The sequence below is a fragment of the Parasteatoda tepidariorum genome, chromosome 4, assembly GCF_982258835.1.
Source record: "Parasteatoda tepidariorum strain Cologne lab strain chromosome 4, Ptep-v5.0, whole genome shotgun sequence".
Taxonomy (NCBI): Eukaryota; Metazoa; Arthropoda; class Arachnida; order Araneae; family Theridiidae; genus Parasteatoda; species Parasteatoda tepidariorum.
The window spans coordinates 14,465,113-14,489,182 of record NC_141758.1 but is presented as its reverse complement, the minus strand read 5'-3'; the positions used below and the strand labels follow the sequence as shown (position 1 = coordinate 14,489,182).

Genomic DNA, 24,070 nt, shown 5'->3' with positions numbered 1-24,070 from the left:
GAGTAGACGTTACAGCACAGGTCGCCCCAGAGTTACAACGTCGAATGAAGACCGGTATCTGGCAGTTACTGCCAAAAGAAACAGACGGAGTACAGCATCAGACCTGTCTCGTCAGCTCTCTTCAGCTACCAGTACGACAGTTTCGAGGCAAACCGTGTACAGACGCTTAGAGCACATTGGTCTATATGCTCGTAGGCCTGTCAGATGTGTTCCACTTACCGCAACTCACTGTCGCCTGCGATTAGCCTGGAGTAGAGAGCATGCATTGTGGACGCCGCAACAGTGGTCTTGCGTGATGTTTTTCAACGAGTCCAGGTTTAGTTTGCAGTCTGATTCTCGCGGGACTTTCATATGGAGAGCTCCAGGTACCCGTTACCACCAAGACAACACCATTGAACGACGCCGTTATGGTGGTGCAGGATGGCTCGTTTGAGGAGGAATTATTCTTGGTTCCAGAACTGACCTGCATGTTCAAAGTGTAACGATGACAGGCCACATCTATAGGTATGTTATTCTGGAACAACATGTACGTTTGTTTCGGGGTGCCATGGGTACTGAATTTCTGTTTATGGACGACAACGCCCTTCCTCACCGTGCAAACATTGTAGACGAATGCCTTCAATCGGAGGATATCACCCGTATGGATTGGCCAGCATACTCACCGGACTTGAATCCAATAGAGCATGTGTGGGATATGCTTGGCCGACGAATTGCAGCCCCTCAACCCCCCCCCCACCTGTCTACCGGACTTTCGGAGGACATTGCTTGATGAGTGGTGTAATATTCCCCAAGATCAGATTAATAATTTGATACTCAGCATGTCTAGGCATTGTACGGCCTGTATTGCATCGTCCGGGAGACATACTCCGTATTAACCATCATACTAACCATGTTATACTGTATTTTTTAAATAGGTTCTTTTTTGAAATTTGCTCCAGGGAATAAATATCTCAATTTTTGTTAATTATGTCAAACATATAGCATCTTTTTTGCTCTTTACCTTTTGCTTAATACATGGACTTTACAAATAAGTCAAATTTGTTTGGCTTCTGTCTCTTTCTGTGCCTGAACTTCATTATCCTTAATTTATGGACATGAGTGTAGTTCAGTAAGCCTTTTCTTTCTAACGTAAATTTGCTCATAGAACAAAGTGTTGATACATAATATAAAATATATCTATTTAATTTCAGAATATTAGTGTACCTTGGAAGTCTATTTGGACATCGTTGCCGATGTGGGCAGTTATTGTGGCACATTTTGGGCAGAACTGGGCGTTTTACACTTTGCTAACTATGATGCCGACATATCTATCCAACGTTTTGCATTTTGACATGAAAGATGTAAGTATATTTTAATGCAAAGTTTGAGCATATTTTTAGCTGTAGTAGGCACACAAATTTCTTTAATTTCCTTCAGATTAGCTTATTTGTGGACACACGGCTCTAAAAATTATATCACCCGTCATGAAAGGGGCACGTTAAAATTCCAATCAGGTATTTTATCAGAAATATCTTAAACTGATTCCTTGAATTCAGATAAAAATTAGAATTGATAAGAATAGCTTATTTATTCTCATTTCATGCTTATTTTATTGACACTATATTTTTTATAGGTTATTAAGGTCTCTGAGATAAATAATTTTCTTTATTTTTAAAAAAGTATTATTTTTGCGTTTATAAAAAATTAAAAAATATGAAAAGCTCAGATAATTTACCATTGAAAGCTTGCCATGGAAGGAAATATCGGTGTCAATACGAATATGCAAGTCGTGATGTTAATTACGATTGAAGAATTAAGGAGATAAAATTAATAATAGTTTCTACCACTTAAGACAATTTTAATCGCCTATGGCATTCCTGCTTCTGCAACCAAAGAGCTCAATTCCCATGTGGGGTGTTTGAAACTAATCTTTAAATTCCCAAAAATGTTGAATAGTGGAGCTTGCTGTATTCAATTTATAAATTATTTTATTTTAATTTAAATAATTTTTTTAGAAAAAATTTTATTTTTGAATACAAAACATTTATACATATTGAAGTTTTAATTGGGTATAATATGAAAAAAGCACAACTACTTCCACTTACTAGGAAAAACATTTACCTTTTAGTTTAATAATTAAACTGAGTTTTAAATATGCTTACTAAATTCATAAACTTCGGTAAAACAACAATATAAATTATTTCCAGAGGAACTAGACTAATACAATTCCAACCAGGTGAGTAGCGACTTATAACAAGACACTTCGTTTGATGCTTTTACTTGTTGCTAGAAATCAGGTTCGCAGAAAATGCTGTTTACTGGTTAAATTTAGTAGGAATAACATGATCTGTGACGTAGTCTATAGTATACCCAATTAATTTTTTTGAAGTTATACTTCTTATGCGACTTCCAGCAAGGTTGCGTTAAACGTTTAACGCTACATTTTTATTGACCGCGAAATCACGTGGTAGGATCCAGTTTTCCCTCATTCATTCCCATATTGTTTTGGTTCTCACTAGCATAAAAGACATAAAAGTATTGTTTTTCTATAAATATTTTTTTAGTTTGTTTTGATACACATATAATTTAATAGGGTTGTATTTTTTATTTTCAAACTTAGTGGATAACAATTGTAAAAAATGAGTGAAAACAATCCCACGGACAATGCGACGGATTTAAGGTTATGTCAAATTACGTCTCTTGTGAATATCAATTGATTGTTAGGTTTTCTCTTTTGAAATTACATTATGACGCATTCACATACATTATTAATACAAATACATTTTCCATGGCGAGACAATGAGGCAACCATAAGCACTTCCACTGGTTCAAGAGGTCCACGAGGGAAAAATGCACAATATTACCGTTATTACAGAGCACGGAAGCGAGCGGAGCAGGAAAAAGAGTCGTTGAATAGAACTAGTGATCCTTCTACGACTGCTGATTCTTCTACAATTAACGTCGCAGGTTTAACTTCTTTAAGTCTAACTTCTTCCGAGTGGAGGGACTACACGCACTATTTTTTTTTAACTATAATCATAATAAACTTGTAATAATAAATGTATTTTTAATGTTTAATGTATTTTAAATGCAATTAATGAACTAACTGAATTTTTTTATATTTTTAAATAAATAATTTAAGTTTTAATTAAATTTAATTATAAAAATATAAAAGTATATTATCATAGTTATTAAAAAAGGAGAAAAAAATTAAACAAAACTGTTTATTATAACTATAATTATGTATTAAAACTAGAATTATATACTATAGCTATTATTATATATTATTGCTATTATTATTAACCATTTTTTACAACTAGGGAATGATTTCATTAAAATTACAAATTTAGTTGGTAGTACTATATGATAATTATGATTACAAATTTAAAATGAATAAAATAATAAAGGTTAAAGAAAAGGTATCTATTTAAGTAAACAACAGTTCTTTTCATTTTATTTTGTCTTTTTAGTTTATTTTTTTAACAAGTATAATAATGTACTATTGTTCGCATTTTCAATACTAAATTTAATAAAAATTTAAATTATTTATTTCAGAATAAAAAAAATCAGTAAGTTCATTAAAAATATTAAATTACAATTTTTGGGGGAAATTTAATTATTTTAATTATAAAATAATAAAGAAGTTTGTTTTAGCAATATTATACTTTTGTTTACATTTTTAAAGTAAATCGTAATAAAAACTTAAATATTTACTATATAATAAAACAAAATTTAGTTATTGTATTAAAAAGTATTAAGTTATAAATTTTTCTTAAGTAATCCGTATATTTTAATTAAAAATAATAAAAAAATAAAATATCAATTATTTTATTTTTAACAAAGTAAATTTTTTAAAATTTATTTATTAAAACATAATAATTTGTAACTTGAATGCAACATACTTAACCCCTTGGGGACGGGTGATTCAGAAAAGCATTCGTACAAAATCAAAATCAGGATGTAATTAAATAAAAAACGGTAACTTAAATGTAGTCTTTGCTAATTTTACAGGACTTAGTTTGCTTTTACTTTAATTATTGTTAGTCGAATCATATATATAATCAATGTTAGTTCAAAGTATAACTAAATACTTTTATTTTGAACAAAGTAATGGTGAATTAAATAAATCAAACAATTATAACTCCGCCCACAAATAAACTGCTAAAGAATTACTTTGATTACCAATTTTATCTTTTTACCCTGGTTGATACGGTTTTATGCTGGCACGTAATTGTGACAGTCGGCGCGAAAGGGTTAAAAGTAATAAATCGTTTACAAAATAAGGTTTGAAAGCTTAAAACATATTAATAACGCGTAGATTAAAAGTGGGTTTTTGTATAATATATTTAACTTGTTCTGATTCATTCGAGGAAAATGTTTCATAATGTAATATAATTTCTTACTTAGAATTCTTAATTTTTTAAAACTGCTCATTTAATTAATTTAATTTAAACAGAATGGAATTGTCTCTGGTCTACCCTACATGATGATGATTATATTTGCATTGCCAGCCAGTTTTGTTGCTGATAAATTAAGAGAAAGTGAACGCCTCCAAATCACCACTATAAGAAAAATCATGAACACCATATGTAAGTAGTTATAATTTCTGAGATTTACCATGCCACCACAATGTAGCAAAATTTCAAAATGTTTTTAAACACAATGTATATATGTCACGATGTATGGGATAGGGGCCGCTGCGCGGCCCAGGTGCCCAGTTCTTTTTAAATAAAGCGAAAAGTGAGATTTACCATAATGTTGCTAAAATCAAAATGTTTTAAATCACTGTATATAATTACTTCATGATGTATGGGGTAGGGGCTGCTGCGTGGCCCTGACACCCAATTTTTGCTAAATAAAGAAAGAAAGAATGATTCGCAGATGTCAACTTGCTCCGTTTTGTGTAAAAGTATTTTCTAGTGGTAACAAGTTCAAGTTATTTTTAGTTTTGCATTTATTCAATCTAACAGGGTTCCCATGGTCCGAAAAAATATTTAAAGTGGAAACGAAAGGGATATATATCTAGTGGTTTTAAACTATAAATAAAAAGTAATTTAAAGGAAATATGCATTGGTGCAGAAAATAACGCGTAAATAGGTTCGCAATTCACAAATAGAAGATTAAATTTCAATTCACAAACAAGAGATTCACAAATAAAAGATTAACACGTTCAAGCCGGTGTGACCCACCGGTGGGTCACGCTAGATTTTCTCATCTTCGCAGCGCACCGGAGTAAAAACTGGTAACAATAAATTTCATTTTTTAGTTTTTTTCCGGGAATAGTAAAATTCCATAACTACCAATTGTTTTTAACGGATGCAATTTTTATATTGAATCGCTTCTTCGCCGTGATAAATTTCCTTACTGTGAATTGTTATTGTTGAGAATAGATTAACTCCTCCCGTATATTATCTAATATTGAAATAGTTCTTCTACCAGTATTTTCTCTTTTCCCGTACCAGTATTTTCCCTTTTCCCGGCGTATTTTGTCTTTTCCACTTCGTGGGAACCCTGGTTTAAAAAAATTTTCCACCACTACTTATTAAAAATTTAAAGTATCTTATGAAATGAAACTTTAATGCAGTTATGTTATCACACCAGGGATCATGCCCCACAGAATGATGATCTTCTACTTCAACTCATGCCTAACCCCAACAAGGACTTGGTTTTTTGTACTTTATCGACATTATCTTAGGCTCCCACGGGCACTATTTTAGATGAAGTAGTGGAGTGTCGGGTACTACGTAAATAACTACGACTACTAATGTTCAACGCCGTAGCTCTGTAATTTTGAACCAATCCAGAAGACAAGGAAACTCCTGGATCGATACCCCCAGAGGTATTGATTTGCTATGGGAGCATGGAAGACTTTGAGACTCGACAGATTTAACGTCCATCAGTCACCACTTACTACACGGGGAGTCTTCGACCGGTGTGGACCGAACCCACGAACTCTTGGACATGAGCCCGGCACCCCACTGACCAGGTTACCCCAGCCTAGTAGCGACAATTTAATTTTACATAGATAAACTAGCAGCGTTACATAACAGACTCAGAGGATGGACATCGACAATAACAGTACAATATAAAATAGCTAGTCACGTCACAGGTATTTTTTTTTAATTTTATTTATTTATTTATTATTTTTTTCTACATTTAACATAAATGGCCATCACGGGTAGCTGAAAAGCTCCGAACTCACTGTCTGTCCCCGGGGACTGGGAGCAGGGTCAGTGGTGTGGCGTGTGTGGTGATCAGTCACGTTGGCTGCTATTAGTCTAAGCAGTTATCACAAACTAGCATAAGCTTATTCCCTTATGACCTGGAAACATAGGGCAACACAGATGCGATGAATCAGTTAGTGGCCAAACACTGAGCCATCCAAAATATCCAGCTGCAGTTATCACATCCTTAGCACACTTCTGATATCACACTAACACTCAACTTATCCCTGTGAAAGAGCAACCCCTCGGGGTCTGATCTGGGGTAAGCTTATCCCTGTAACTGTAGAGTGTAGAGTGCACACCGGACTCTACTTTAAACAGAGCAACACTTACATATACACACATTCCTTTAACTCGCCCCCCCCCCCCTCTTTTCTAAAGTTTGTTTTTTACATTAAAATAAAAAATAAAAATTTTGGCTGTTTTTTTCAGAAAATTTCGTTTGACCGTTTTTTTTTTTTTTTCCTTACAGAAAATATTTTTAATACAATTTTCGTTACCTCATAATTATAATAGACAATTCTTTAAGAAAAAGACAAAAATACTCGTGACTTTTTGGGTACGTCAGACATTTGAGAGACCTCTCAGCCTTTCTGATAAATCAGGGCCACTTGAGTGAATCTTTGCTTGAGACAACAAGTGAAGTTTAGTTGAAATCTATAGCAATCGAGACATATACACCTCTAACAGGCTGCATATTTTTATTGATTCATCCCGCTCTTCACAACTTGGACACGTGGTATGACGAAGTACCTGCCTTTCATCTGGAAAAATCTGCCCTTAGCCAACGGTAACTAATAACGTTAAAAAATAGGAGAATGACCACAGAAAATTTCTGCAGTTATCTTCTCCGGGCCCTTCGCAACAAGGCTAAAAGTTAAGAAGGTTATCAAGACGGAAAAGAGAAAAAACCGGTGCCTAATAAATTTCATTTTTCGCTTTTTCTCGGGAATAATAAAATATTTATAACTACCAAGTTTTTTTTAACGGACACAATTTAGATATGGAATGGCTTCTTCCCCGAGAATTAATTAACAGCAGTGAATTGTTAATTGCTAGGACTAGAGTTACTCATCCCGAAAATTATCTATTATTGCAATAGTTTTACAACTAGTGTTTTCTTTTTTCCGTCTTGCTTTCACTCCTGCTTCAAAAGGACGAAATGGGAAAGCTGGTGTTTTCTCTGACTTGTTTGTACTCAGTTTTTTTTTTTTCGTTTGTCCCTTTACCACAACATTTGAAGTGGAGGCTATCAGGCTGTCATCTCAAAATTTGATTTCTAGGTGCATGACTTTTCCGTTATATTGTGAGACTCAAATCGTTTTATTCTCTGTGATTCAGGCTATCATAGTTCGAATATCTGCTCACTTGCTAGGAATTTAGGATTGCATTGCTAACTTAAATATTTTGTAAAACTTAAACAAAAAAGTTATTTTGCAAAGGGTCACGGTTAATTATGGATGATATGATAATGAAATAGCCGATTTATTTGGCATAAAAGGGAATCAGATTCTTACATATTAAGTGGTATTCTATCCCTTATTTAACTATTATGCAACCTAGGCCAGCAGATCAACTGAAAGATAAGTGCTGGAGGAAATCTCGTTTAAATGTTCCAGTTGCCCTTAGACTATATTCTGTTGAGCCAGTTCGGTTAGAGACTTTACACAATTGTCTTGCAGGACATTCATTTAGATTAAACATCTTTTCTTTGCCTAAAGGTCTGTTTTTACGGTCCAAGATGTCGTTCAAAAATGTGCACATTAGCATTGCAGAGATGCCAACTGCTCCGGACACGCCAAAATAATTAAAAGAACAATAGATAACTTCAAAGTAAATTTCGAAAATATTTGACTACATTTGCTTGCTTTTTAAAAGGTACAGCATGACGCAAGTTTTATGAAGTTCTGAATTATTTAAGCCTACGAATTATTTTGAAATAGTGGTGGATAAAAATCTACTAAATTAAGTTTATTAAATCAAGAATCACAATTGATAAACTACCACTTTAAAATATATATTTGCTGTCCGGAGCAAGTTGGCATCTCTGGCATTGTTCACATTTAAGATAATAAAATCATTCTTACATGATAGACAAATGACAAAATGAAGTCGCAATAACACAAATGGATACTAACAAATTAATTTGTTTAAATCAAACTACACTGGTTATCATAAATTAAGGAAAATTCACAAAAATCGCGATAACTCAAGAAATTACACATGGAATTTTATGAAACTTACCCACAATATACAACACATAGTAAGGTATTAAACAACATAAAAAGAAATTATCAGACATTAATAGTAGTATAGAAATTAGCACATGTATAAAATAAACAAATTGGAAGTATCGGTTTGCAATAGAAAAAGTACCTTTAATATGGAATATGATTGCCTCTAGAAGCAATACAGCACAAACAGCGATGTGTGATGCTTTCAATTATGCGGTCTATCAGTTCAATAGGAAGTGAGAGCCATTGCTCTTGTAAAGCAGTTGCAAGCGTGGCAAGGGTCTGAGGGGGCGGATTGATGGCAGATACACGCCTCCCTAGAGCATCCCAAACGTGCTCGATAGGATTCAAGTCCGGGGATCGAGCTGGCCACTCCATGCGAGTAATTGTTTCCTGTTGAAGATAATCATCAACAATGCGAGCTCTGTGTGGTCTTGCATTATCGTCCTGTAACAGGAAGCAATCACCAATTGCCCCGGCATATGGGCGCACATAAGCATCAAGGATGTTGTCTCGATAAACCTGAGCATTCACGGTTCCCCTTGGAAAGACATGGAGGTATGTGCGCCCTCCTAAGGATATGCCTCCCCAAACACAGACACTGCCTCTTCCGTATGCATCTCTTTCACGGATGTTTGATGGATGATAACGGGTCCCATGTTCTCTCCATATCAAATAACGTCTACTGTCACTTTCTAGACTAAACCTGGACTCATCCGTAAAGAGAACAGGCCTCCATTGATCTGACGTCCAGTGGACATGTTGTCGGGCCCACTGCAAACGGTCTCTCCTATGGCGTGATGTGAGCGGCACGCAAATGGCTGGTCGTCTCGCATACAGACCACCTTCGTGGAGCCTTCTGCGCACAGTTGACGTTGACACCAACCTTCCGGTGGCTGCAGCAAGAGAGGATCTAAGATGTGTCGGAGTAGCGGTTCTATTCCTGCGTGCACTTAATGTCAAATATCGGTCATCGGCACTGGTCGTAACAGTTGGCCGTCCTTGACTGAACCTCCTAGATGCCGAATCTGTGGTTTGAAATTGCCTCCAAAGTCTATGAACCACAGATGGACTCACATTTAGCCATCTGGCCACTTCTGATTGACTCTGCCCTGCCTCTAGTCTCCCGATGGCTCTCCATCGTAGTTCTTCAGGCAAATGATGCCTAGAGGTCATTATTACGAATTGGCTATCTCAGATTTTCAATGTCGCAATCACAGTAAAATTTGTGTGCTTTCTCTCAAACTTGGACTTTTATGCTCCAGGCAGATGACGTAAGCCGAGTGCAGCGCCACTAATTTGCATATTGCAATTTTACTCAGCTACTCTTAGTGGACAACATATGCAAATTTTGCACGGTTTGGCTTACTTTTGAAAGAGTTATCGCTATTTTTGTGATTTTTCCTTAATTTATGATAACCAGTGTATAAGAAAACGGGCAACAAAATGAAATGATCATATCCCTACTTCCAAGGACTTGGATAATCGTTTACACATTCCAAGCTCTTTTATATCTACCCCAATGTTGCTAAATTCAAAGTGTTTTTACCTCAATATTTTAATTTCATGATCTATGGGATAGGGGTCACTGCCCGGCACAAGTGCCCAGTTTTACTAAATAAAGCAAGCAAGCATTCCAAGCTCCAAGTAAAACAAGTTTCCAACCAGCAAGTTTAATCAATCTTGGTTTAAGAACTTGAACTGTATTCTAGGGCACTCATATAATAAATACTGGCAGGCAAGATAGAAGTTTTCCAGACTTTTCGCCTTGGTTTGACTCTTTAAGACAAATATTTTCATGAGTTCATCTGATTGCTGAACGGGATCCAAAGGAATGTTCTTTTTTCTTTTGATGGGAAAACATCCTTATAGCGAGATCTGATTCTTTCTTTTCAATGATTTTAATGTAAAGATTTTCGCAATTTAATAATAAAATACAATTTTGTTACAATTAAAAACAAATATTTTCGTATATTTTGTTTTTAAATATATTATTTTGATTCAGTAAATCTATTCCTTCCCTTTTTTAATTTTCATTTCTCTTTTCTTTATTTCAGCTTTTTTCGGGCCAGCATCATGTGCCGTTGCAGTAGCATTTACTGGTTGTCATCCAATGACCATTATAGCTATATTCATTCTTTCGTTTGGATTAAACGGTCTGATATATTCTGGTTACATTGTGAGCCATGTCGACATGAGTCCACAATTTGCTGGTAAGACATAATATTCATTACTCTAACTCACAGGATTCACTGCATAAATAAATAGGTAATTAATGAACTTTTATGAAATGAAAATATTCATTACTCTAATGCACCAAATTTACTACACAACTAAATAAGTTACAATAGGACTTTAATGAATCAGAGTCTTCATTACTCTAATTCTCAAATTCACAGCTCAACTGAACACGTCATAGGGGCACTTTAATGAAATCAGAATATTCATTACTTTAATTCACAGATGTCACTACACTACTAAACCAACTACTATCAGACCACTATGCAGGTAAACCAATTAGTGAAAGAACCACTTAATATGAAATCAATCAAAAATTAAAAAATGGTAGCAAATATATGTCTAAATTGTTTTTTAAATTTATGAATATAATTGGTTTGTTTTATTTACTTGTCAACCACTACAGATTCAATTCTCAGATATATATGATAAAATTTCTCTCAAGTATTTTTAAAATAGAATTTGGAATCATGCGCACAAGTGGTTCGCTTTTTAAATAGTCTGCGCAGACTACTACTTCTGGAAGCATGGGTGAAAGCCCTTATATAGCAAGACGGAAAAGAGAAAAACTTGGTACGTAAAACATTTCATTCCAGCATTTTTTTCGAAAGAAATGAAATATCTGTAACTATCAAGATTTCTTTTATAATTCTGGCATATATATAAAACTGTTTCTTTTCCAAGATAAAGTAGATATTGTTGAAAAATTTAAAAAAAGAATAAGTAAACTTCTACCCAAAACTAGCTATAACTGAAATGGTTTTACTACCAGCCTTTCCTCTTTTCCGTCTCGCTTTCACCCCTGTGTGGAAGCTTTCTGGTGTAGGAGGTGATGACTAAACCGGTCATAGGAAGACTTTATCGAAATAAAAATCAGAGTACATCAAACTCATAGTAATTAGGTTAAGGTGACAAGGGACTTTCAAAGAAGCAAAAATTTGTCAAAAAATTGATATTTTACATTTTATATTTTTGAAATTTAGGCATTTAACTGAACATTTTAAAAAAAAAAATTCTGGAATAAGAGCAAAATTGATGAAGTTATGGCCATTTCAGTTTTGACCACGCCCCTTTTTTTGTCTGCAGGTAACTGTTAAAATTAGTTTAGTTTAAAATTAATTTAAAATTAGATAAATATTTTGTTAATTTTTTTAAAAAAATTTAAAGTATGTAATTATTAAACTAGTTCATTAGACAATATTTATAGGTATTTATATTAAAAACAAGAAATATTTGGTCAGATGTAAAATTTGCAATGAAAAAGTACTAAAAGTCATTTTTCTCAAAATGTCTTTTTTGAGAAATTTACAATTTTCAAACTGTTCCAGCGTAATGAATTTTCATTCTATTGACCTGAGAATTTAATGCTATATATTTATGAATATTATTAACATTTTGTTGGAAAAGTTTTTTGAATTAAGTGAATAGTATTTTTTTTATACATGATATTTTATAGAGGTATCATGATTTTTTCCTAAAAATGTAGGTTTTTTACTGTTTTTTTAATGTTATTTGTTTCTATAATAAAAAACAAAAAAAGTACTTCCAACAATTTTTTCAATATTACCTAATATGTAATATTTTAAAAGAATTTTGTCATTTTGACAAAATTTCAGACGCGAGGAGTAATATAAAAAAACATAAAAAATTGAAAAATTTAAATTTTTTAATTACTTAAATTTTGAAATATTTTTTTCAAATTTTGAATAAAAGTTGTTTTTAGCAATATAAATGTATCCTGAAAATTTCAAGCAAATCCCTTTATAATTTCAAAAAAAAAATTTGAAAGCCCTTTGTCGCCTTAAATAGTTTGAAAAGTTATGAGCATTTGATGCATAAAAACTTTAATTCTTCACTTAATCCTTTTACCTTCTTCCTTTTAAATCCTTTTACCTTCAAAATTATCAGTTCTATAGACTTGCCTCTTGATTAGTTGAATAAGGCATAAGGAAATACAAATAAAACAATGCCTCTTTTATAAAGATAGAAATTTCAGGCACACCAAAAATATATTACAAAAATGTACTTTTAGTATATGATGCTGCTATATATCTCATTTATATTTCTAAACTGTTATTCCTTTCGACTTTGTATTGGTATCATTCAATTAAGAATTAATAACAATTAATATATACATATATATATATATATATATATATATATATATATATATATATATATATATATATATATATATATATATATATATATATATATATATATATATATATATATGAACTAACTCAGTGGCGCGACAGCCCATTAAGAGGGCCAAGGCCGACTGTGCCCATCTCAGTTTTCTTGACCTTGGGCTCTGGGGTGCTGGAGCATATGTTCCGGTCAGATATATATATCTGACCGGAATATATATATATATATATATATATATATATATATATATATATATATATATATATATATATATATATATATATATACAGGGTGTCTCGGTTAAGCGTTTCAGAACTTCTAAGAGGGGAAGGGGGCATCCTGACGACTCGAAATCATATAGCAATGTGGGCTCGGAAATGCTTTCCTGAAGCGGTGACGTACTCAGAAACACCATAAAGAAAAGAGACCGTAAGTGAAAAATCGCTATAATAATGCATTGAAAAAATTATATGGTACATGGGCCAAAGTAAGTGTTTGAAATTTCTGCCACCGGCTAGAATGTACACCTCACATCTCCGGCGCATGGACATTCGAACATTCTGCAATACTCCAGGCATATATCTCACAGGCGATTCTTGCAACCAGCATTATCAACAGGGGTGTCATAAACCAGTGTTCTCATATGACTCCAGAAATCAAGGCATGATAGGTCGGGTGACCGAGGAGGCCATATAATTTTTTCAATGTATTATTATAGCGATTTTTCACTTACGGTCTCTTTTCTTTTTGCTGCTTCTGTGTACGTCACAGCTTTAGGAAAGCATTTCCAACCCCACATTGCTATATGATTTCGAGTCGTCAGGATGCCCCTTACCCCTCTTAGAAGTTCTGAAACGCTTAATTGAGACACCCTGTGTATAAATATATATATATATATATATATATATATATATATATATATATATATATATATATATATATATATATATATATATATATATATATATATATATATATATATATATATATATATATATATATATATATATATATATATATATATATATATAATACATTCCTTACACCGTCGGTAGTCTATATAGCAATTGCTGAGTTGTTAATCAGTAGAAGTACAAAACTGTACTTTTATAATTTATTAGCTTTAGTAAATTTTGAGCTGTTAGTGTTCAATATTGTTTAGATCAAATTCGATTCAGCGTTAAATACCATCCTTGGTTGTCTATGGTTCTTAAAAACGATTTCAAAATACATATAAACAAGAATTTTGAAAACTGTTTCATACCAGTTTACTTTATAAGATTATTTTGCTATTAATTAATTTAAAATTAGTATTCTGACTACTACTTGACCGCTCGACATATTAAATAAAGCAATATTAGAATTGCTGGTGAATGCTGAGAAATATTTTAGTGATTAAGAAACCTACTCGAATTTCGCTCGATTTGAAACCTGCTCAATTTATTAAAAAAATATCTTGTGGTAACAAGATACATACCCGACAACTTTTACGCATTTGGCGTAAAATTTTATTTCTATCTTTAAAGTGGTAGAAAAATGTATGCTTTTTATATATTCCTTGCATTTATGAACTTAATTTACAATTTTTTTGACCACCACCATTTTTTAAATAATTAAGCATATAAATTAATTTGTAATACTGTCGTGGCAGTCCGCATAAGCTTTTTTTAAAATACAATGTACGTTTCTGCCTAAAATTGAACTTTAAATTCTATATTACTAACACTGGGGAATATCCTACTCGAAAGGATTAAAAGTTGGCAGGTATTGAGATATAAGTTCTTTGTAGTTAAGTATTTACTTTTAAATTAATTTTTTCATCACTACACATAAAGATTTAAAGTATCGTATGAAATGCAACTTTATTACATTTATTTTGTGGTTACCCTTATAAAGCGTGAACATAATTATCATTATTCTACAAATTTTACAATCAAATTCGCTACCAATTTTATTAAAACTATTGCTGAATGCGCTGCAGTTGGCATCTGTGGAATACACTTATGAAAAAGTTGAACTGGTTCGATATTCCCCTAGCAGGATGCCTGCCGGTCACATAAATTTTGGCGACCGCCATTCGAATTTCGATGGTTTTTGATCTACCATATGATGCAGTTTCATTTACAGATCTGAAATATTGTGCAATTGGAGTTAGTTTTTGAAAAAAAAGAGTGGTAATTGACAGAATCACTGTGGGAGATTTCTATTTTAGATTCTCGTCAGCAGTAGACACCATGCCTCTTAAGAACAAAGGTACGCAGCAGAAATGCCAACGGCTCCACTTTCTACTAAAGTTTTTATAAATAGGTAGCAAGTTACTAATTGGTAGCGAATAACTAACTTGTTGAAAACGAATAATTACGTCTACTTTTTTGAAAGCGTCTCCACGAGATGATTGATATTTGATATTATACTTCGGATTTTTAATATTTTAGCGAAGGAAAAATTGCTTGATATGAAAAATATTAAACTAATTATAACTTAAATTATCTTATCACTAAAAAGTACCTCACCAAATGCAGGTTACTTGGAAAAACTGAAAGCTGATGACGAGTTTTTTTTCTCAAGATTGCTGATAATTTAATAAAAACTTCCAATTTAGTTTTATGCAATAAAATTTAAAAGATTTCAGTGCCACAATAAACGTTAAGAAAATACATTGTCATACCTGCCAACTTTCAGTCTTTCCGAGAATGGATTTTCAGAGTGGTTGCAAAACAATAAACGAAAAACAACTTGACTTAAAAATATATTTATATTTTGATCCCGTTGAAATTCGCCTGCTTCGAATGATTATTATGCTTTCATATATTTATTGTAATTATTTATATGTAGTGGTGGTCAAACTCATTTATAATTTTCATTATAATTCAAAAAGTTAATTGGAATAACCTGAGTATTGCTACCACTTTAAATTTGGAAATAAAATCTTCCGGAAAATGCGGAAGAGTTGGCAGGTATGCATTGTAAATGTACATGAATGCTACCACTTTAAGTCGATCTTTGCCAAAATAAATATCGGATATTAAAGTTGTAGGAAAATGGGATTATTATTTTTTTTCGAATTCCTCCCGAATTCAATTTTATATTTTTTAATCATTGTAAAATGGTAGAAAAAGCACTTTCGCAAACACGTATTTATTGATATTAATTATTGATATTAATCATGCTTATTTAATTTTGTTGTTGTTAGCTATTAGGACATTGGGGGGGGGGGGGAGACTGTTCTTGTTTTCCCGAGGCGCCATAAATGGAAAGGAATTCTACTTCTGCCCCTCCAATTTATAGGGCGAACCCATTCATGCATCCATTCATTCATCCACAGATCGTAATTTTGACCTGAATCAGAGAACAATCAATTCAGTACTCCCAGACGTATTGATTTTTAATGAGAACGTGGAGGGCTTTGTGACCAGACAGATTTAATCTGCACCAGTCACCATTCTCTACACGGTCTTTGGCAATCTGGATTGGTACTCCACTTCTCACAAACGTGAGTCTCGCGCCCTGCCAACCAAACTATCGCGGCCTCACTTGGATTTTAATATACTATATTATCACTTTCTCTGCTTCTTATTTCCGGCGTGCCATTTTATAAAAACGAACGTTATTTTTAACCACAACGTTTACGCTTTGAGTTTATGTCACCTTTTGTGTTTTGCCTCTTTTAAAAAGTCTTGTCCGCAGATCATTGGTAGTAAATGTGCGGATATATAGGATGAATATAAATATGATCGCGTTGAATGACTTTAGCTCATTGATGAATGATTTCAGCTCACGTTGAATGATTTTAGCTCGCGTTGAATGATTCAGTGTACTAAATGTAACTTGCAACCCCTTCTATAGTTAAGGATAGTGCTTGCAGCCGAATGTTTCTGTGTTACTTTTTTTAATCTTTCTGAAAACCTATTTTCAGCCATAGGCGAGCATGAAAAAATGTTTTGGGCACAAGAATTTTTGTTTAAAAGTTTTATATTGAAAATTGAATTTGCATGAACAATTTATGCGATTTGACTCAAAATTTTTATTTTGCAATCTAAAATTAAATATAAAACTATGTAAAAAAAATCGAATACCTCACAACTCAATTTTTTTCGACTAATTTTAAATAAAACATTAATAAAAATAAAACTTTACTAAAAATTCGTATAAATATCTTTGTATAAACAAATTTTATAATCGAGTGCAAAAATTGTTCAATTCTTTTTAAAAAATTTTGAGATACGGCGCAGTACGTTATAAGTAATCTTAGCATTGCAGAGTCAAAACTTTAGATCGCCCTCCTGGTCTATCAACGGGGACCGTATTTGCCAGAGAAAGGCTACCCCTTTCATTTTGTGTATCAGAAATCAAAATGCATCGAAAAAAATATTTGTTTATTCAGAGAAAGCATTTTTCTAGGCCTGATGGTTTCGTAATTTAAAATATCGCCAATACGAGTTAATTAGCATGTTTGATGTCATGGAAGAGAAGATTGAGTTTTCGAACTTGATTATCCGATTATTAGATCAAAAATTATTCAGTATGGACCGTTAATTTTTTTGCTCACAATATACAAACAAATCAACAATCATTTTTTTGCTCACAATATACAACAATAATTCAAACAAATAAAGAAAAGAGCTTTTCTATGCTTGAAATAGAAATTTTATAAAAATGTTGATAAATGTATTAAATTATTACAGAAAAAAACTATTTTGCTTCATTTTTTTTTAGGTACGCTTTATGGAATAACAAATGGAATAGCCACGTTACCAGGTTTTCTTGCACCAGCATTTATTGGATACATTCTTAGCAGTGGAGTAAGTTTTACTACATAATTTAAAATATTACAGTTTTCAGGAAGAAAAAAAATACAACACGGTGGTACAGATTTTTTGTTGCATTTATATAAGTGCTTGCTTACCTGATTTGGGTGTAGGATTTTCGAATCTCAAATTAAATTAGTTTTGTTCCGAAAATTACAAATTTTGTTTTAAAAATGATATTTTTAGTTTAGCTTTTCTTTTCTAAACGCACAAGTTTATAAAGAACAAATAAGGAGAAAGCGCTGGTTATGAAAATATGTAATGAAAACACTTCTACACAAAATCTATGTAAACAATCTTTATTTTCGCAACAAATGTTTTTTAATAATTGGACTGCGCAGACTATTTAAAAAGTGGTTTAGTTGTAAACATGAACCTGAATTCTACCTTAAAAGTGGTTTAGAGAAATTTATCATATGTATTTGAGAATTGAATTTGTGGTGGTTGACAAGAAAATTAGACAAACCAATCATATTCAAAATTTAAAACAAATTTTGAGACATATATTTGCTATAACTTTCGTATTTTTACTACATTTTCTATTAAATGTAGTAAAACTATTTAGTATTTTCTATTAAATGGCTCTTTTATAAATTGGTTTACCTTCATAGTGGTCTGATCGGACTACCAGTATGACCTGTCTTTCTGTTTTAGGAGGCTTTGCTCCAATGAATCAAAAAAAATTTTGGCTACGGACATGCTTCTAAAATCGCTTAATTTTACCCAGAAACTAATTTCATATCAGAGTGTGTAAGTATCTGATGAAACAGAAAACAAAATTAAATTTATTCCTCACTGTAATAATCTAACTATTTAAACATTAATTTCATCGTAATTGAATTTGTCAATGAAGGAAATATTTACAAAAACGTAATATATAAAATAAAATATAACTATTTTAAACTGTATAAAACATCTGGGTAAATGAAGCCGCTGCGGCTTTTTTCCTATTCATCATAAAATACCCATATAGGACATACTTAGTACTGTTGAACTACTGGGTTAGTTGAACCTGAAAAAAAAAAAGAAACGAGAAAGAATAACACGGGTGACAGCGCAGCATGACGGAAATACTTGAACTTGAACTGGAGTAGTGTACAGAGTGCCTGTCCGCGAAGCGGACAATTGACTCTTTCATCTGTGGTGATGCCCGTGAGCGCCTGTAATGTTGTCGATGGAGAGATTGGTAGAGTGGCGAGCGAAAACGCAGAAGCGGAAGTCACGAATTAGTTTATACTAAGAGTGAATAGTCCTTATATATGGTGGTTACTATGTAGTATGAGTGGCATATAAAAGTTAGGTAAAAGACTAAGGGTGGTATGATCGCGAGTCAAGGATCACCCTTCTGGTCATTTCCCCTCTCTGCGAGCATCCATAAATATAAAAGGATGGCCACTATTTGTAGTGCTTTGATAGAATACAATCAGAGAGCATAAATTGGGTTGTGGCTTTTCATATCCACAATAAGCTCTTTATTTAGTAGGGTGTTAAATCTACCTGGGTCATTATTTTTTTATTTGCTATAGAAGCTAGCATTTAATTTGTTAATGAAATTCATTATAGGGTCGATGTTGAGGTCTTTTTTGATATTAATGTTAGGCAGGTATCTGGGTGCACCGGTAATGCGTCTTAGAATTTTGTTTTGAACAATTTCGAGTTTGTTGGTCCGGGTTTTGTTAATAATATTGCCCCAGGCGGGGCATGCATAGGTGAGAATTGGCCTTAGGCATTGCAAGTAAAGCATACCTGGTAACTTTTAATCCCTTCCATTATCATTTTTCCCAGTGGTATTAAAATGGAATTAAAACTTCAATTTTAATCAAACAAATACGTTGTATTTGAGAAAACTTAAGTTGACAACCATGATAGTAACGCATATTAATATATGTGCTTAATTTTTGTAAGAATAGTGGTGATCAATATCATTTAAAAATTAAGATTATAAAAAAAAAATAGTATATAATTACTACCACTTTAAATATGAAAATAAAATCCTCCGGAAAATCCGGAGTAGTTACCAGGTATGAGTAAAGTAGACGATTGAGGTCAATCGGGATGGGACGGAAATACATAACATAAATCTGTAGATATCAAAACGGAAAAAGATTTAAAACTGGTAACTAAAAAATTTCTTTTTTTTCTCAGTGTAATGAAATATTTATAACTACCAATATTTTTTAACGAATACAATTTATATAAAAAATTGCTCCTAGTTTAACTCCTAGTTGCACTCCTAGTTTAAACTAAATTGTGACTTCCACTTCTCTCCATCGACATCATTACAGGGACAGGCACTTTGTTCTCTACTCCATTTCAAGAAGTAATTGTTTCTATGCCATTAGAACCAGTCCCCCTAGGGCAAATTCACAAATTAAGAGGTCTGGTACCTTAACAAATACAGATCGTCGTCGTCATAGTAAATTTTTTTAGCAATAAACTGTGTGTAATTAAAAATAGGTTGACTCCTCTCGAAAATTATCTATTATAGAAATAGTACTACTACTAGCGTTTTCTTTTTTTTCGTCTCTCTTGCAGGCCTGATCATCCGTAAAACAAATATACAAGAAAAAGGTTAATAGAATTTAAAAAGTTTTTCTTTTTCACAGTAAACTAGATTGCTGCAATGATTATAACAAATTTAAGAAACTAATTTTTGTTGTACCTTAACATGGATGAACGAGTAAATTATGTTGGATTAGTTTTTTTTATTTTTTTTTTAGAGACAAGAAAGAAATAGTTAATTCTCTTAAGCATCAAAATTAACGATAAATTTAGAAACTATGGACTTACCCTTGGGAAACAAAACGCGTTTTTAACTCGTTGAATGCTATGGGAGTCACTTTTAACCAGCACTGAATTTGTTCATAGCGCCACAGGGGTTACAGGTGATCGGCGAAGCCAAGATAATTAGAAACACATAATTTGGGTGAATTTGTAATTTTTTTTTACATTGTTATCGTTACTAAAATGGTTTGAAGAAATTAATGCAATATAGAACACACAAAAATAGTTTTATTTATATACACAGCGATGCAAATTTGCTCCGGACAGCGAATAATATTTTCAAGTGGTAGTTTATAAATTGTGATTCCTAAATTAATAAATTTAATTTAGTAGATTTTTATCCACCATTTTTTCTAAACAATTCATAGGCTCACCAGTTTTTTTCAGTTATATCATGGTAAATCTTTTTCAAAACTAGCAAAATGTGTCCAATATTTGCAAATTTAGTTTGTAGTTATTTACGGTCGTAACCATACTGGCAAGCCGTGTAAAATTAGCGTGGCATTCAACGTGTTAAAGTTTTCGAACGATATTGACGAGTAGAAAATGAATTATGTAGGATTACTGTGTGCCTGAGGCCACTTGCGGCCCTTTTCCATCCAACTCCTACATCAGAAAGCCTCCACACAGTTTTTTATAAGTAGTCTGCGTAGATTATTTAAAAAGTGAACCACTTGTGCGCATGAACCCAAAACCTATTATAAAAGTAAATGAGAGAAATTTATCTTATATATTTGAGAATTGACTCTGTAGTGGTTGACAAGTAAATAAAAACAAACCAATAATATTCATAAATAAAACAAATTTTTAGTCGTATATTTGCTACCATTCTTATTTTAACTAGATTTTGTATTAAATGACTCTTTCGGATAGTGAAAAATCTTTCACAGTGGTCTGATTGAACTACCTATTAAAAAAACCGTGAGAAGGCTTTCAGTTATAGTAGGCGTTGCCTTTTCCCATTCATCATAAACTTGTAGATATTTCGATGAGCTGGTGGAGTTCAAATGAAGTATATCGATGAGCACAGTCAACCGAGAGCAGGGCTGCCAACTATTACCCTTTATTAAAATATAAAATTGAATGATAGATAACTAAAAATGAAAGTCAGTAGAGTATTTTGGTAGCACTTTCAAAGCCTCACGTTGAGTGTTGGAACAAAAGTGGCCATTTAATGTTTTAATGCACTTTTTTCAGTTAAACCTTTTTTCCGCTAAACAACATATAAATGATTTAAAAATCAATATTCAAAGCCACTTCGTTCCAGCTCTTCAGTGGTGAGACTTTTAAATTGTTGGCAAAATTACCAAAACTTCTGAAAGCTTCGGTTTTTAAATATGTACCACTTTATAAAATATTTTGCATAGAACGTAGTAGTTGGCAGACCTGCCTGTTTCAATAATGACTGTTAACTATTGGGGGAAAATGAAATAAGTATTTACCTACAATAACACCTCAACAGCTACTTCACTGCCACTAGGAAAAGCTTCTTTAAGCGAGGTGTTATGTTTCAATTGTAGTGCAAGCAAAAACAATTCTGATACATTGAACATTTCCATACTAATGCGACCACTCTATGATAATTTTCCTGATTAATAAATAACCCTGAAATCGTAACTTATCAACGCCTCCTACTAAGGTTCCTACACTATCAGAGCTGACCTATGAAGCAATATTGGAGCAAAAAAGTTCGCAAGTTAACATTACGTTAGTATTAGTTATGTTGTTACAGAGATGCCAACTGCTCCGGACACGCCAAAATAATTTAAAAAACGGTAAATAACAACAAAGTAAATTTTGCAAATACTTGACAATATTTGCATGTTTTTAAAAATGTTAAGCATGTAATAAGTATTATAAAGTGGTGAATTATATAAGCCTACGCATTGTTTAGAAATAGTGGTGGATTAAAATCTACTAAATCGAACTTATTACGCCAAGAATTACAATTAATAAACTACCACTTGAAAATATTTATTCGCTGCTCTTATGTTAGCGCTTTGCTCCAGCAATAAATGATAAGTCGGCCTGTCTAATTCAGGGGCTCTACCTCCTACAACTGAAAGCCTCCACACGGTTTTTTATAGGTAGACCGATCAGACCACTATGAAAATAAACCAGTTTACGAAAGAGTCCTTTTATACAAAATCTAGTAAAAATAAGAAACTGATAGAAAAAATATTTTTAAAAATTTGCTTATTTTATAAATATCATTGCTTAATTTATAATTATGATTAGTATATATTAATATATTGCTTAATTTATAAATATGATTAGTTTGTCTTATTTACTTGTGTACCACTGCAGATTCATTTCTCAAATATATCTGATAAATTTCTCTCAATCACTTATAAAATAGAATTCGGGTTCATGCGCACAACTGGTTCACTTTTTAAATAGTCTTCACAGACTATATATGAGAACCGTATGGAGGCTTTCTGATGTAAGAGGTGATGACTGAAGTCTTACCCGCATCATCCAAACTTTTAATGTCTGTTTCTTCCAAGCAGCATCTATAAAATTATTTAAAACCTGGTCTGCCAACATTTAATGCTTTTGAGAATTTTTTTATAATGGTAGCTAAGTTAAAATGTATTAATATTTGCTTTGTAAATTTCATTCAAAGTCATTTTCCACACGGTAATGAACTAAGCGTTTATATGAAACGCTAGTTTCCTCTAGTTCTTTCGTGGCTTTCTTGGTCGAGCAGTATCACCTGCAAAACTCTGTGCAAAGAAGGTAACGTGTTCGAATCTCGTTGTCACCCTGGAAGTATCTTCGTGATCAAAATTAACAGACATTCTTACAGCTGTAGTGGTTGATTGGTTACCACTTAATAATATATTAACCAAAGATAATAGTTATTGGTAGTCTTAGTTGGAAATTTTAATCAATAGTTTTTAATATTCATTTTGACTTTAACCATTGTTATTAATTTTCAGCAAACTCTGAAAAACTGGGAATTTGTCTTTCTGAGTTCAGCTGCATTTCATTTTCTAAGTGGTTTATTCTATATCATGTTTGCTTCTGCTGAAGAACAACCGTGGAATGAAGTCAAACCAGAAGAATCATCAGTGACCAGAAATGACTCTCTTTATAAACCAAAAGTACAGTATAATGAATACAATAGCTGATGCATGACCACTGACCAGAAATGACTCACTTAATAAAGCAAAACTACAATAGCTGATAACCAGTGACCGGAAATGATTCACTTTAAGTGAATTTACAATATATAGTGAATACTGTAGATGATAGATGACCAGTGATCGTAAATGACTTCCTCTATTTATAGAGGGAGTCATTTAATATAGTGAATATCTTCAATATAGTGAATGTAACAGCTGGTTCATTTTGAATATATTTTTAAATTAAAAAAAATCCATCTAAATATGTTAGTTCAAGCTATTTCCTTAACTGTAACTTATTCGGAAAAGAAAAAAAACTGGTTAAAAGAACACTTTGTCTTAGTTATACTTCAGGTAGAAATAAACTTTTCGTGTCTTCCGCCACGCATTAACAGAGGTAATATAAATACAGTCAACTCATTTATTTGTTTTAACTAATAATTAGTAGTTGTTCATTTTCCTCAGAAAAAATTGAAAATAATACGTTTTTGCAACCTGTTGTTTTATCTTTTCCGAATAGGCAA

The 24,070-nt window shown here is 32.5% G+C and overlaps 1 protein-coding gene across 2 annotated transcripts in view; it reads left to right on the top strand.

Annotated features, from left to right (window-relative positions):
• The window catches only part of LOC147810737 (putative inorganic phosphate cotransporter), a 46,455-nt gene extending 22,646 nt beyond the window's left edge, over nt 1-23,809 (top strand). For both annotated transcript variants that reach the window (XM_087160700.1, XM_087160701.1), the window contains exons 6-10: nt 1,191-1,340; nt 4,436-4,568; nt 10,495-10,650; nt 17,543-17,628; nt 23,361-23,809. In XM_087160700.1, the coding sequence (XP_087016826.1) occupies nt 1,191-1,340; nt 4,436-4,568; nt 10,495-10,650; nt 17,543-17,628; nt 23,361-23,552 (717 nt within the window). In that variant the 3' untranslated portion in view covers nt 23,553-23,809. The remainder of the gene's footprint in view (nt 1-1,190; nt 1,341-4,435; nt 4,569-10,494; nt 10,651-17,542; nt 17,629-23,360) is intronic.
• Nucleotides 23,810-24,070: the final 261 nt, after the last annotated feature.